A 15,411-nucleotide genomic window follows, 5' to 3' on the forward strand; every position below is an offset into this window, starting at 1 on the left:
ACTTTGTTTCTTTTTCTGGCTGTTCAGAGCATAGAAAAGAGGGACATTCCAGTACAAATGAGGGACTGCGGGTTGAGCTGTCAAAAGAGGGACTGTCCCTCCGAAAAAGGGACAGTTGGGAGGTAAAACTACACAGTAGTGCTGGAAAAGTGTATGTGTGTGGTGGATATTTACAGAAAGTTCTTATATGTGGGAGAGCATATAAATGCAGCTGGCCCTAGTGGAGCAGGTAAGTACAGGAGTATTTGCATAGCACTGGGGGTATGAAGTGATATACAAAAGGGCAAAGGCTTCCAATGAGCTTTCACACATACAGCTCTCTGTAGGCTCATTTGTTTAGAAAGTTTAAGTCCCGGTAGAGCAGCACATGAATTGGATGAGTGAAGTTTGAACTTCCCCTCAAGCCCAGCCAATCCCTATGCTGCTTTACCGGAACTAAAAAAACGTGAGACAGAGAGCTGTATAGGGCTAAATAAAACGGAAATTTCTGCAGGTCAGTGCGTGTCTGGTTATGTTGGACCAGAGAAGAAGTTGCTAGTCTGAGTCACACGCCTGGGTTAAGAGCGAGACTGGGAGGAGTTGTTTAGTCAATCGAGTGAGTCAGCAGCCAATCAGCGCGCAACGTTAACCCGGGATAAAGTGAGGAAGTGATGTTGCTGCTGCCTCTGCGGATACGGTCGTTGCGTGGTTACTGATAGACTCCAGGACGTGCTCACTCTATAGAAGCATGAGCGAAGACTGCACCTCAGCCAATGGGTAACTGGCCGTGCCGCTCTTGTACTATATTGTTAGCCAGTCTAGAAACTCCCGTAACAATTGCTGCCCTAATTGCAGTTTAGTATAAATGCAGCCCTGTGACATGTCAGTCCTGTCTCTGACTTCTCCAGTGATCTGGTGACTATTGGTTTGTTTCAGAAAACACTGGCAAACCTCGTCTCAGTTAGTGGTCCCCGGAAGTACCCGGATCATTGTGTGTGTTTGTGTACCTTTATCATTGTGTGTTTGTGTACCTTTCATCATTGTGTGTGTTTGTGTACCTTTATCATTGTGTGTGCTTGTGTACCTTTATCATTGTGTGTGTTTGTGTACCTTTCATCATTGTGTGTGTTTGTGTACCTTTATCATTGTGTGTGTTTGTGTACCTTTATCATTGTGTGTGTGTTTGTGTACCTTTATCATTGTTTGTGTACCTTTATCATTGTGTGTGCTTGTGTACCTTTATCATTGTGTGTGTTTGTGTACCTTTCATCATTGTGTGTGTTTTCATCATTGTGTGTGTTTGTGTACCTTTATCATTGTGTGTGTTTGTGTACCTTTATCATTGTGTGTGTGTTTGTGTACCTTTATCATTGTTTGTGTACCTTTATCATTGTGTGTGCTTGTGTACCTTTATCATTGTGTGTGCTTGTGTACCTTTCATCATTGTGTGTGTTTGTGTACCTTTATCATTGTGTGTGTGTTTGTGTACCTTTATCATTGTGTGTGTGTTTGTGTACCTTTATCATTGTGTGTGTGTTTGTGTACCTTTATCATTGTTTGTGTACCTTTATCATTGTGTGTGCTTGTGTACCTTTATCATTGTGTGTGTGTTTGTGTACCTTTATCATTGTTTGTGTACCTTTATCATTGTGTGTGCTTGTGTACCTTTATCATTGTGTGTGTTTGTGTACCTTTCATCATTGTGTGTGTTTGTGTACCTTTATCATTGTGTGTGTTTGTGTACCTTTATCATTGTGTGTGTGTTTGTGTACCTTTATCATTGTTTGTGTACCTTTATCATTGTGTGTGCTTGTGTACCTTTATCATTGTGTGTGCTTGTGTACCTTTCATCATTGTGTGTGTTTGTGTACCTTTATCATTGTGTGTGTGTTTGTGTACCTTTATCATTGTGTGTGTGTTTGTGTACCTTTATCATTGTTTGTGTACCTTTATCATTGTGTGTGCTTGTGTACCTTTATCATTGTGTGTGTGTTTGTGTACCTTTATCATTGTTTGTGTACCTTTATCATTGTGTGTGCTTGTGTACCTTTATCATTGTGTGTGTTTGTGTACCTTTATCATTGTGTGTGTTTGTGTACCTTTCATCATTGTGTGTGTTTGTGTACCTTTATCATTGTGTGTGTTTGTGTACCTTTATCATTGTGTGTGTGTTTGTGTACCTTTATCATTGTTTGTGTACCTTTATCATTGTTTGTGTACCTTTATCATTGTGTGTGCTTGTGTACCTTTATCATTGTGTGTGCTTGTGTACCTTTATCATTGTGTGTGTTTGTGTACCTTTATCATTGTGTGTGTGTTTGTGTACCTTTATCATTGTGTGTGTGTGTACCTTTATCATTGTTTGTGTACCTTTATCATTGTGTGTGCTTGTGTACCTTTATCATTGTGTGTGTGTTTGTGTACCTTTATCATTGTTTGTGTACCTTTATCATTGTGTGTGCTTGTGTACCTTTATCATTGTGTGTGTTTGTGTACCTTTCATCATTGTGTGTGTACCTTCATCATTTCGTGTGTTTATAGGGCCGCAGCGAGTTGTCTGTCTAAGAAGCGAGAAGACTATTTGGAATGGTGTGAATATTTTATGGCAGTCGCCTTTTTAGCAGCTCAGAGATCTAAAGATCCAAGTTCTCAGGTAAAAATTGAAGTTTTTGGACAGCCCTAATCTATACAGTATATCATTTATGCTGCCTTTATCAATAGTGCAAACTGGCAAGAAGTTGAGATGTTTTACATTATATAGTCACGCTTAAGGATATGCTCCACTAATATTTGTGTTGCCCGCCATTACTGTAGGACTACATGGACGTTTCCCACATGTGGGATCTTTAGACTTATTATTCATTGACTTATAGGTAAGAAGTGAGTACGAAATGGAAAGCTCTATTGACCAATGATCACTTGTTGGGGGAAGCCTTTGGTCTCCCAGAGGTGGTTTGGTGTTTTTTTTCTAAAGCAAGGGTGCTTCACTGTCTGGTTTGTTCATAAATTAAAAGGGTTGTTTGCCTTTAAAGTAGCTTTAGTATGATGCATAATGAGACAATTTTGCTTTTTATTCAGCAACTCTCCAGCTTGTAGTTTCAGCAATACAGTTGCTAGTGTACAAGTTACCCTACAACCATGCACTGATTTGAAGAAGAGGCTGAATATAAATAGGAGAGGACCTGAATAGAAAGAAGAGTAACAAAAAAGTAGCCATAACCATACATTTGTGGCCTTAAAGAACGTTTGTTTTCAGATGGAGTCTAAATGTGAAGGTTGGATAGAGTCAGAAGAAGGCAAATAATTAAACTATAAAAACGAAAAACTGAAGACCAATTGAAAAGTTGCACACAATTCTCCATTCTATAACATACGAAAAGCTAAATTAAAGGCGAACCCCCCTTCAACTGCTCAGTAAAGACAAGTAAGCTTTCCACTACTTTTCATGACCATCATTTTATATAGAGGGAATTATATACCCCCTGGGTGCTTTTACAGGAGTAGCAATTCTAATGTAGTTTCTAGTGCTAGTCACAAGATGATGCAGAACTTGGCCTATGGAGAAATGCAGGCTGACAATCTGCTCCTCCCTTGCTGCCAATGTGCTTGATCCCGAATACATAACCTTGGCTTAGGTGCAGACAGACGTTTCAAATTTTGTTGCAAAATCTCATGGTTAGGGGCTAACATTTGCCATGTCTGTCTGTAACTGAGCCGACACAATGTATTGAGGTGCAGGCACATTGAGAGTAGTGGAGCAGATTATTGGCCTGTGTTTCTCTACAGGTCGAGATCCACATGATCTGGCTCTAGCCTAATATCTTAATTTTAAAATATATATAATGTGCATGACATTACTAACCAACCATTAAAACAGATGACACCACTAAACACCATTAAAAGGATACAGTCTATAATATACGAGCTGCCATCACCAGGAGGAAACACGAGTATGACAAAATAAACTGAAGTTGGACATGAAAATGAAGTGCCTTTTATTTCTTTTATGTTCCCTTTTATGTCCTTTCTTTTTCCCCCTTCACCCTACCCCTACATACCTTTCCTATACTAACACCCCACCCCCCATAAATTATACAAAAAAGCATAAATAACTGTATTTGCCAAGAGAGGATGTATACAGATTGTCCTACAAACCAATAAAGAAATATAGTAAACTATAATACACAAGCCATGAATAGCCTGCAAATGATAAAATATACATTAACGTATCGTACTGATACAAGCTATATTTTCTCTTACAATGGTATTTGTCAGATGAATAGTATACAGCTTAAACCAGAGTTAATTATATCTACATGTTAAGTTTGTAACCTGTGATTTATAAATTTTTTAGTGTAGCCGGCTATATTTATTTCAGGTTGGAGCATGCATTGTGAACTCAGAGAACAAGATAGTTGGAATTGGATATAACGGTATGCCTAATGGCTGTCACGATGATGTTCTCCCATGGGCCAGGACTGCAGAGGATAGACTTGATACAAAATACCCTTATGGTAAGTGCAGTTATCACCAAGGCCTATCTCTGACATCTATCGCAAATCTCGGAACTGGCCTATAGTATCCGGGTAGAACTGCATGGGAGTTTTGAATCCGATACCTTCCGTTCCGATGCATTGAAGTGCAGGAGTCGTGTCATATGTGTGGAAACTAAGGCAAGTAATAAGAATGTCGGACGTTGTCGCAGCGTGTATCCAACACGACTGTTGGATGCACGCTGCGACAACATCCAACTTTCCTATTGCCTTAGATTCCGGGCATCCAATGTGACATCTGAGCTTCCTTGCTTCAGAACTGAAGGTATCTGATTCAAAACACCCATGTAGTTCTACCCTTAGAGCTGGATGCAAGACTCTGGCTCTCATGCCTTTCACTGGACAAGACTCCTAGGTCTGCAACAGTCTTATATTTTCATATAGTATATTATAATAAAGAAGTACTTTGCACCCCAAATATTTATTGTAGAAAGAATAAAATACCAAAATAGATGTACCTTGTAGGGATTAAACAATGGGTCTGTCCTTTCCCAGTTTCATAGGCTTATCAATAGGCATTTTAACACAGCTACAACTAGATGAATGCTGCCCAATGAATTGTATGTAATATTGCTCATAGAGAAAAAACATTAGTAGGGGGAAAAAGAGATATATATATATATATATATATATATATATATATATATATATATATATATATATATATATATATATATATATATATATATATATATATATATATATATATATATATATATATATCTGGAGACAGGCGAGCACACACAGGTCTTAGTTGAAAAGCAAAAGGTGTTTATTAAACAAAAAAACACTCTAGCCTTTCTCAAAGTAATATATATATATATATATATATATGTATATGTATATATATGTATATGTATATGTATATGTATATGTATATATATATATATATATATATATATATATATATATATATATATATATATATATATATATATATATATATATATATATATATATATATATATATAAAAAATACCGGCCTTTCTATATATATATATAGATATATATAGATAGGCCGGTATTTTTTATAGATAGATAGAGATAGAGATATATATATATATATATATATATATATATATATATATATATATATATATATATATATATATATATATATATATATATATATATATATATATACAGTGTTTACAGCATACTGTGCACGTAGGGTTGTCACCTTTTCTGGAAAAAAATACCGGCCTCTATATATCTATATATATAGATATATAGATATATAGATATATAGAGGCCGGTATTTTTTTCCACAAAAGGTGACAACCCTACGTGCACAGTATGCTGTAAACACTGCTCTTTTGTGGCAGTTTTGAGTTGGTGATTTCTATTTTAGTATAAATTATATTTTAGTTTTTATGTGCCTTAGCTAAAATTTAAAATGCTCTGTTTTCAACTAAATTCTGTGGCAGGATTTGCTTTTTCCCACTTCTCCCTTATGGGATTGGTAAACATAAAATGTTGAATATTTGCAGTGCCAGAAGTTTATTACTATTCTCGCAAAAAATATTTCAGGACTACACTTTAATACTGTCTCTTGTAGAAATAGTACTGTTCATATATGTGACGGGGAGCTTGGAAGAACATGCTTTCTTCCTAAAATACAGTTAAATCAAGGCTCACCCTTGTGAATGAAGTATTTAGTTGGCCAATCAAGCACATTTTGGCTGGCAGTTCTGATATTCTTGGCAGCCTGCTGTGTGTGTGCCCTGAGTATGGTGCCCAGTCAATATCTTATTTAGTCTGGGCAGAAAATACCATCCACAGAGGACCACATAGTGTAGTGGTTGTGCTCCTCAGCTGAGTGGTCTACAGAGCCCCCATTTCCAGTTGTGTGATTGTACTGTATCTTCTATCTGCAAGCTGTACGATTAAATTTGCCCTGTTTTCCCATCTCTTGCAAAGAGTTTTGAAGCAGCAGCAAAAGGTTTTTTTTTTTTATGAAGCTGTGAACTGCTTTGCAGATAGAGGTAGTTTTTTTCTTTTTTTGATTCACAAAACGCTTATAGGGCCTTTCTTGTGGCTCCAGCCTATCTGGAGCAACATCCTTGTTGGCATACAAAGGTGCTGGCCACTTTGGAGTATATGGGTTGTTGCGTGTATTCGTTTTGCTGTTGCTGAATTTCACAGGTGTTACCTTTTTAAAATCTTGTCTTCTGTTTTTTAGTTTGCCATGCTGAACTTAATGCCATCATGAACAAAAACACTGCCGATGTCAAAGGCTGCACTATGTATGTTGCTTTGTTCCCTTGCAATGAGTGTGCTAAACTTGTCATTCAAGCTGGTAAGCGCCACTCCGTTCTATTCTTCTTCTTTTTTTAACCTCTGGTTAAACATAACTTGCAGTCATATTTCTAAAATGTATGGGGTCGCGCATGAATTTAATTATAAGGCTAAATAGCAATATTTGTAGCGCATCACATGAATTGTTCATTATATGGTTTCTTTAAAGGGATGAGGCCTTAAAGCAAACTCATGTTTTATGCCTGGTCACCTAAACATGTGTTAACTTTGATTTATAAGTGTTGATTACCCCTTTTACATCTTGAGTTAAAGGACCAGTAACATCAAAAAATTCAATTGTTTTAAAGTAATAAAAATATAATGCAGTGTTACCCTGCACTGGTAAAACTGCGGTTTGCTTCAAAAACACTGCTATTGTTTATATGTATATGTATGCTGTGTAGCAATGGGGGCAGCCATTTAAAGGAGAAAAGGCTCAAGTTACACAGCAGATGACATTATGTTCTATAGAGCTTATCTACTATCTGTTATCCACTATTTATCCTGTGCCTTATAGCCTTTGGTTATAGGTTACTGCCCAGGAGAAAATTTGCCCAGTGTTTATAAATGAGCCCCACTATGTTTTGCTGATTTCTGAAAACACTAAGCTTTGCTTATAAAAAGCAGCCCAGATCGCACTGAGCAGTAACATTGAGATTATGTAATTTTTAAAGATGGCTTTATAAAATTTGAGAAGCTCCTAGTGGGCAATGTGAAGACATGGCTCATTACTATCATCTATCTAGGTATGCTGAATATCTGGGGTGATATAGTAAGTAGATTACGGGGAAGATTTATTAAGGGAGAAATCACATTTTTGGGTTTAAAAATTTTTTTTTTCAAGGTTTATTATCCCAACTCTGGAAATTGCTTTTATGTTAGTGAACCGTAAGTAAAGTATATGTGTGGGGGGAGTGATTTTATTTTACATGACGTGCTTCTCGTTGGGTGAAAGAAATTCTAATGAGCAGATGGCTGAATTTTATGTAAACATTGCTTTTCATTATCTGAGGTTCTGAATTTAGATACATACAGAATACAAAAACATTACTGCAGTTTACTTGTATTTGTTTTCTTTAGGTATAAAAGAAGTTGTTTTTATGTCTGACAAGTATCATGACAACCCAGAAATGACAGCTGCAAGACACATGTTTGATCTGGCTGGTATCAAATACACGTAAGGCCAGGAAATCTGATTTTAATAGCATATTTATTTATGATTTGAGAAATTCTAATGGGGGGCCATGCATAGGTTTTGGTTTAATTGCCTTCTGTGAGTCATTTGTTTCACTACTATGAATGTTGGAGGCTTGTGTTAAGATAAACATAAAGGAGGAAAAAATAACTAAGAGCTTGGGGGATGCGGTATTGTAGCAGACGACTGCACTGATTGGTCGGGCTATACTGCAGAAACTACCTGTGTAGCGGCTGGTTAAACCCAGACATGTAGGCTCATGACCTGAGCTGAGCTGTTAAACGAAAGCTACCAAAGTCTTCAGCGGCCCATAGGCTTTTCATGCAAGGAGCTGGGAATATATATACAGGTATGTGACCTGTTATCCCGATGTTATCCAAATGATTTACATTTTTAAAAATATTTTTTAGTAGACTTGGGGGGCAGATTTATCAAGGATCAAAGTGAAAATTCTAATTTGTAAATTGTAATTTTAGTGTACTTTGACTAGGGAATAGTCCAAATTCAAATCGAATTTAAAAAAAAAATCATCTACTGTCTCAAAAATTTGACTTTGACTATTCGCCATCTAAAACCTGCCAGATTGCTGTTTTAGCCTATGGGGGACCTTTTTATTAATAAAATACTTTGTTCAATTTGAATTCGGATCGTATTCAAATCAATTGATTACAGCCTATTCACCCGAAGTTAAAAAAAAAATGCAATTTTTAAATACATTTCGTTTGGTCTTTTTTTATTTGAATTTCAAGATGATGGAAGTTTAGGGGAAAAAAACCCCTATACCTCGAAATTCGACCCTTGATCAATCTGCCCCTTAAGGTATGGAGGTCCAAATTACAGAAAGATCCATTATCCAGAAAACCCCAGGTCCTGAGCATTCTGGCTAACAGGTCCCATACCTGTCTTTATAGAAGATGCACGGGAAATGGCCGTGTTATAGTTAAAGGACCAATAACTGAAAAAGAAAAATGATTTCACTTGTATATTATTTCAGACCTGTGCATCTTTCTTTGATAAAGCCCTGATTTTTTTTCCCCCGCTAATTTATTACACTTGATTTCAGATATACTGTCTATCCATCGATTATCTGTTGCCACAAAAAAATGCATCTCCGGTTCATTTGTGATCAGAGAAACTCTAAATATAACATGATCATGACTTGCTTTGCCAAATGAAATTACTTTAAATACAATGATCATGCTTTCTAGAAACTGTCCAGAAAGTGCAGACCGTTTAAATGTTATGTGAAATGCATTTACAGCACTATAAAAGGAATTTCCATCCAAAGTATTTGATCTGTTTCTCTACATGCAGGGTTCAGGAAGATTTTGCTTGACAAATTGCTGAGAGGGTGATATTGAAGAGTAATTTTAGTATTAACAAACTACAGCATTTACAACTGATTTTATTTAGAAAGGCCTTTTGGAATAGTCCCCTATAACTTTAAAAAACACTGGATTTTATTTTTTTCTTTAATTTGTCCATGCAATTGCAGTATCTGTCTGGTCAGTTGTTCTTTCCTTTGCTGGTTCTGTCTCTAGAAACATGTTGCAGAAATCAGATTGTTTCGAGGTTCAGAACCAGAGCAGAGATAGGGATAAACAAATCCTCCATTCAGTTACATTTTAGAAATCTATTTTAAAACCATTGCAATTGAGAAATGCATCAAATCCAGGATTCCTTTCAGGATTTTACCTAATTCAAGTAAATTTTTGCAGGATTCAGATACTTTAGTTGTGATTTTTAAAGGCAAAATGTGATTCGTTTAAAAAGTCCTGGATTTGGTGCTTATCCAGTGATGTCATGCACTTTTATTTTTCTCAGATTTTAGTATTCAAATAAGTGTGTGGATTCAGTTCAAATTTTCTTCCTGAATTCCTTCTGAACGTGATTTATGCTCTAATTGCATTTACACTTAATTCTCCTTTTAATCTGTCATTTAGAAAATTCTGTATCAATTTTATAAAGCATGATATTTGCATATACATATGCCGGGGGGGGGGGGAGAACATTTTTTGGGCAAGAGTTAATATATTGTTAGAGCTCTGAAATAAAAATAAAGCAAAAGCTTCTTTTTTTTTTTTTTTTTTTCTTCATTTACAGGATGGAAATAACTGACCGCACATAGGGTTAACATAGAATCTACACTGACAGCATAAAAAAGAACCGTTGTGGCAGTGTCTTAGATTCTATATTTCTGGGTTTCCTTTTGATCTATGCAGTGCTGGGTGTGTTTTCTGACAACCCGTGGTGTGGATAGATCAAAAGATGTCCCCACTTATTTGTAAGAAATACTATTAAGTCTTGCAGCAATTGAAGGGTTCTACTAAAATATATTATTTCAGTTAAAATTTACATGATATGCCTGTGAAGTTGTTAAATCTGTAGCCTAGGTATGAAGCCTTGTAACAAAGCAGATTTAACTAAATGTGAGATTCGAGTTCAACACACTTTCTATTCATTCCTATGGGATTTTTTTGAAGAGTATTTATCAGTGGGGGAAAAGTACACTGATATGAAACGTTGGCACTACACACACAACTTGGTACAGAAATAAAACTTGGTGTTGAAACTTTCTGCAACATGTGCGCTTCCTACATTGCAAATCCACAACTATAGTGATACCCTGCCAGGTATCCAGAGAACATCGGCACCACCAAAATAAACTTGCATTGTGTGTGCGCAGGACTCTATCACAGAACTGAAAGTTTGAGTTCACCATTTCTTAAATTCACTTCTAAAGATCCCATAGGAATGAATAAAAAGGAGGGGGCGTTTTTCTGTGGTCAGTGCTTATTTCACATTTTGATAAATCTGCCCTAACTGTCTCATCTGGACGTTTAGGGGGTTATTTATTAAAGGGATACTCGCATTTTAGAAAAAAAATATTTTTTTTCTCCCATGAATCCGTTAATATTGCTGATCCAGCTGAATTCTGCACTGAAATCCATTTCTCGAAAGCGCAAACAGATTTTTTTAATTTTTATTTTTTTCATTTAATTTAGAAATCTGACATGGGGCCAGACATATTGTCAGATTCCCAGCTGCCCCAGTCACGTGACTTGTGTTTTGATAAACTTCAGTCACTCTTTATTGCTGCACTGCGAGTTGGAGTGAAACCACTCCCTCCGTTTCCCCCCCCAGCAGCCGAACAATGGGAAGGTAACCAGATAACGGCTCCCTAACACAAGATAACAGCTGCCTGGTAGATGTAAAGGTGGCCATAGACGCAAAGATCCGCTCGTTTGGCAACATCGCCAAACGAGCGGAACTTTTCCCGATATGCAATTAAAGAGCATGGCTATATCGGGGGTAATCTTAATGTTCGGCCGTATGGCCAAACGATCCGATTCTGATGTGCAATGGACTCCGGCTGGATCGGTCGGGTCAAATTCAAACCTGACCAAACGACCGATCTCCGCCGGACGAAAGATGTCGGCACTCTCCACACACACGATCTGAAAATCGTACGAATCGAGGATCTGTGTGTCTATGGCCAGCTTTAGAACAGCACTCAATGGTAAAATCCAGGTCCTACTGTGAACACATTCAGTTACATTGATTAGGAGAAACAGCCTGCCAGAAAGCAGTTCCATCCTAAAGCACATGACCAGGCAAAATTACCTGAGATGGCGCCTACACACCAATATTACAAAAAAAAAAAAAAAAAAAATACACTTGCTGGCTTAGGAATGAAATGTTATATTGTAGAATTTGCAGTGTAATTAAGAAATAAAAACTACATCAAAATCATGACTGAATTCCCTTTAAGGATCAAGTTGTGTTTTCCACAAAAATTCTATTTATATTTTTTCACAAATTCACAGTTTAAAAAAAACCAAAAACATAAATTTTTCAAGAAACTAGCTCGAATCTGAAAATACTCCAGCTAAAACGTGTCAAGGTCATGTAGGAGTCAATGGCAGAGGTCCCTTGAACCATTTGAAGATGTTAATAGCCTTCATAATTGAGTTTTGCCCGAGAACTCAAGCAATTCAATGTTTTTTTTCAATTCGAGTTTTCAGGTTGTTAACCCCGGACTCGCTGATGCAAGTTTTTTTTCTTTAATTGGAAACCATTTGAGTTCATTGGAGGTATACAAAACTCTGAAATTCAACCTTTGATAACTAACCCCCTAAAGGACCAGTTACATCAAAATATTTTAAGGTTTGTATCTTGGTCAAGCATTTAAAGGACTATTTGGGCAATAAATGTTTTACCTGTATGTGAGATTTTCATTTTGATTTACTTGCATTTAGTTCTGTAGACCGCTATGAATTTCGTTGCCTATACTGTGTAATTACTAAATCCATTATATTCTACAGAGCTTATCTGCTTTGTAAACCTGTGCCTTTTTGCCCTGTTCATGGATTCTTGCAAGGCAACTTCAGAAAAACAAAGCAACGCATATATTTTACCACCAATGATTTACATTATCGCTGGTGAGGAAACATTTGTTGGAAATTAATTGCACATTGTATTTAAAGCCATATAAAAATTAAATTTTTTCAGTAAAGGAAAAGAGAGCGAGGGAGTACATTTAACACACAGGGAAAACTTTAGCAATGAAACCAGCTCCTGGTGCTAAGTTGTTTAAAAAAAAATCTTCCATTCCTGATGATAATTTATGATGTCTGTTAGCTGAAAAACACACAGCCTCGGCATCTCCATGTGTCTCTTTGTTTCAGTCTTTCCCTTCTAAAGATTCTCTCTGCATGGGGCACTATAATTGGCTCCTCCAGAGAGTGCCTGAATCCTTGAAATATATATCCATTTTTTCCCCAAGTTCTACTGATCTAAAATAAGTTCTGCAACATATTCTAACATTTCCCTCTGTTTTATTAAAGGAATTTCATCCCCAAACATAGAAAAATTGTCATCGACTTTGATTCCATCAACAGCAGCAGACCGAGTCCGAAGCCACTGTGAATGGAGGTCTCTTGCATCTGCAGTGTTGCATTTCCATCTAAAATGGTTTGCTTCTTTAAACATGAAGCTTGTATTGACAGAATGCTTTAGGAAGTGTTTTGGGAACTGTTCTCCCATGGATCTGGTTCATACTTATGGTTTACTCCTCTACCCTGTTAATTAGTATGCCTTTTTAAATTTTTGCCTTATGCTTCCAAAATATTAAAAAGAGAAAGCAACTTGTACAGTTTTATGTATTAAAATATGCTGTAAAATTCTGTTAAACTGTGCTGCTATTAAACATTGTTAAATCACGTCCACAGGTGCTTCCTCATGAAAATGGTATAACCTTTTCTCAGTTTTTAAAACATCTTTCCCCCCAACCAGCTCAAGGGTCTTTTGGTCAGATCAGTGCAATTTAGCTTCTTGTGTGTAAAGGTATAGGATCGGTTATCTGGAAACCCATTATCCTGAAAGCTCCAAATTACTGAAAGGCTACTTCCCATAGACTCAATTTGATCCAAATGTTTAGAAATAATTTTCTTTTTCTCTAATAATAAAACAGTAGCTTGTACTTGATCCAAACTAAGATATAACTAATCCTTATACGAAGCAAAACCAGCCTATTCGGTTTAATATTTACATGATTTTGTAGTATTCTTCTTAAGGTAGGAAGATCCCAATTACGGAAAGATCCCTTATCCAGAAACCCCTAGGTCCTGCGCATTCTGGATAATAGTACTATGTAACCAACACTCCACAAAAGGGGGTAACTGTAAAATATTTTTTTTTCTAATTCAAACAACCAATCATTCAAAGGCTCAACAAAGTTACTTAAAGGAACAGTAACACCAAAAAATGTTTTAAAGTAATGAAATTATCATGTACTGTTGCCCTGCACTGGTAAAACCGATCTGTTTGCTTCAGAAACACTATTATAATTAATATAAACAAGCTGCTGGGGAGCAATGGCGGAAATTGAAAAACGGCTATATGGCACAGGATAACTAATGGATAAAAGATAACACCATTAGACAGACAGAGCTTATTTGTTATCTGCTGTGTAACCTGAGCCTCTTCTCCTTTGGATGGCTGCCCCCATGGCTACACAGCAGCTTATTTATATAAACTATAGTAGTCTTTCTGAAGCAAACACAGCAATTTTACCAGTGCAGGGCAACACTGCATTATATTTTCATTACATTAAAACACTTATTTTTTGACATAACTGTTCCTTTAATAAAGTCAGATTTCAGTTAATTGATAGGTTAGTGGAATTACCATATATGAAATGCTTCAAAGCATTCATGGTGAGCTATAATAAAACTGCAGTTTGGGGCAGGTCTACCAAAGGGGCACACTCCTAAATGTTGTTGGCATACCTTTTCCTTGACTATATCTTTGCCCTATGTTTCCATGTTACAAAATGTAAATACCATGGTATTTTGAATTAAAGGAACTATTCAGCTTTGAGTAACTTTTAGTAGGATGCAGATCGTGATAATCTGAAACAATTTGCATTGTGGGTTTTGAATGATTTAGCTTTTTTAATTCAACAGTTCTCCAGATTGCTATGTAAGCAGTCTGGTTGCAAATGACTCTAGCAATCATGTACTGACTTGAATAAAATGAATGACATTTTATCACATGGCTGACATGCTGTCCTCTAATGTGGTCACTCTGTAGCATGACATGATGTTTATTACTCTCAAAGGAGAAGGAAAGGCTGTTTGCACTTGGGGGTGCCATATGTTAGGCACCCCCAAGTGATTGTATTGACTTAAACCCTGGGCCGGTGCAGTGCACTGGCCTGGGGTTATACCAGTGAGCACCACGGAGAGATCTTCTTCCTGCTTTTTTAACTAAAAAGTCAGCTATTTCGTTTTACTGCGCCTGGGGAAATTTGAAGAAAGAAGATGACAGAAGAACTCTGTGGTGCTCGCTCGAAAAACCCCGGGCCGGTGCATTTCCTTCCAATAGGAGCACCCCCAAGTACAAACTGCCTTTCCTTCTCCTTTAACCATTCAGTTAGCTATTGGAAAACACTGAAGGACAATATACCTGGCCAGTAGGTTACCCATGCCAGTAATAAAATGTAAGAAGTTTGAAGCATTCACTGGCCCAGTGTAGCTTGCACTGACCTCTACCCAATCAGTATGCACAAAACTCAGCCCTCTTCAAACATCACAAGTTTTAATATGTGGCTTCCCTATAAAGATCTGTGCTGACTGGTGAGTAGAGCACACGCTTCTCTTCTACAGAGACATCTCAACTGAGGCTGCTTCTATGTGTTTAATTGTCTGCTTGAGAGAGATACATTTAAGAGAAAGATTATTTATATTTTCCTTTAAAGATTTCAAAGTCTCAAGAGAAAATTGAAAGGTGAGAACGTTTTTGTTCAGATTAAAGAAGAAAGCATTCATTGGGGATACAGTGATGATTTCTGGTCCCTCCAAGCTAAGCTACATTTTTAATCCT

At 36.8% G+C, this 15,411-nt stretch overlaps 1 protein-coding gene across 3 annotated transcripts; it reads left to right on the forward strand.

Moving 5' to 3' along the window:
- The first annotated feature begins 420 nt into the window (after positions 1 to 420).
- dctd.L (dCMP deaminase L homeolog) lies at positions 421 to 14,581 on the forward strand. 3 transcript variants are annotated; one of them, XR_001934190.2, is made up of 7 exons: positions 421 to 756; positions 2,521 to 2,632; positions 4,358 to 4,493; positions 6,715 to 6,831; positions 7,911 to 8,007; positions 12,051 to 12,192; positions 12,873 to 13,244. XR_001934190.2 is itself a non-coding variant. In NM_001091156.1 (6 exon segments), coding segments are annotated over 6 exon segments (573 nt in total). In that variant the 5' UTR covers positions 525 to 727; the 3' UTR covers positions 12,955 to 14,581.
- The last annotated feature ends 830 nt before the right edge of the window (positions 14,582 to 15,411 follow it).

Source organism: Xenopus laevis, chromosome 1L (assembly GCF_017654675.1).
Source record: "Xenopus laevis strain J_2021 chromosome 1L, Xenopus_laevis_v10.1, whole genome shotgun sequence".
Lineage (NCBI taxonomy): Eukaryota > Metazoa > Chordata > Amphibia > Anura > Pipidae > Xenopus > Xenopus laevis.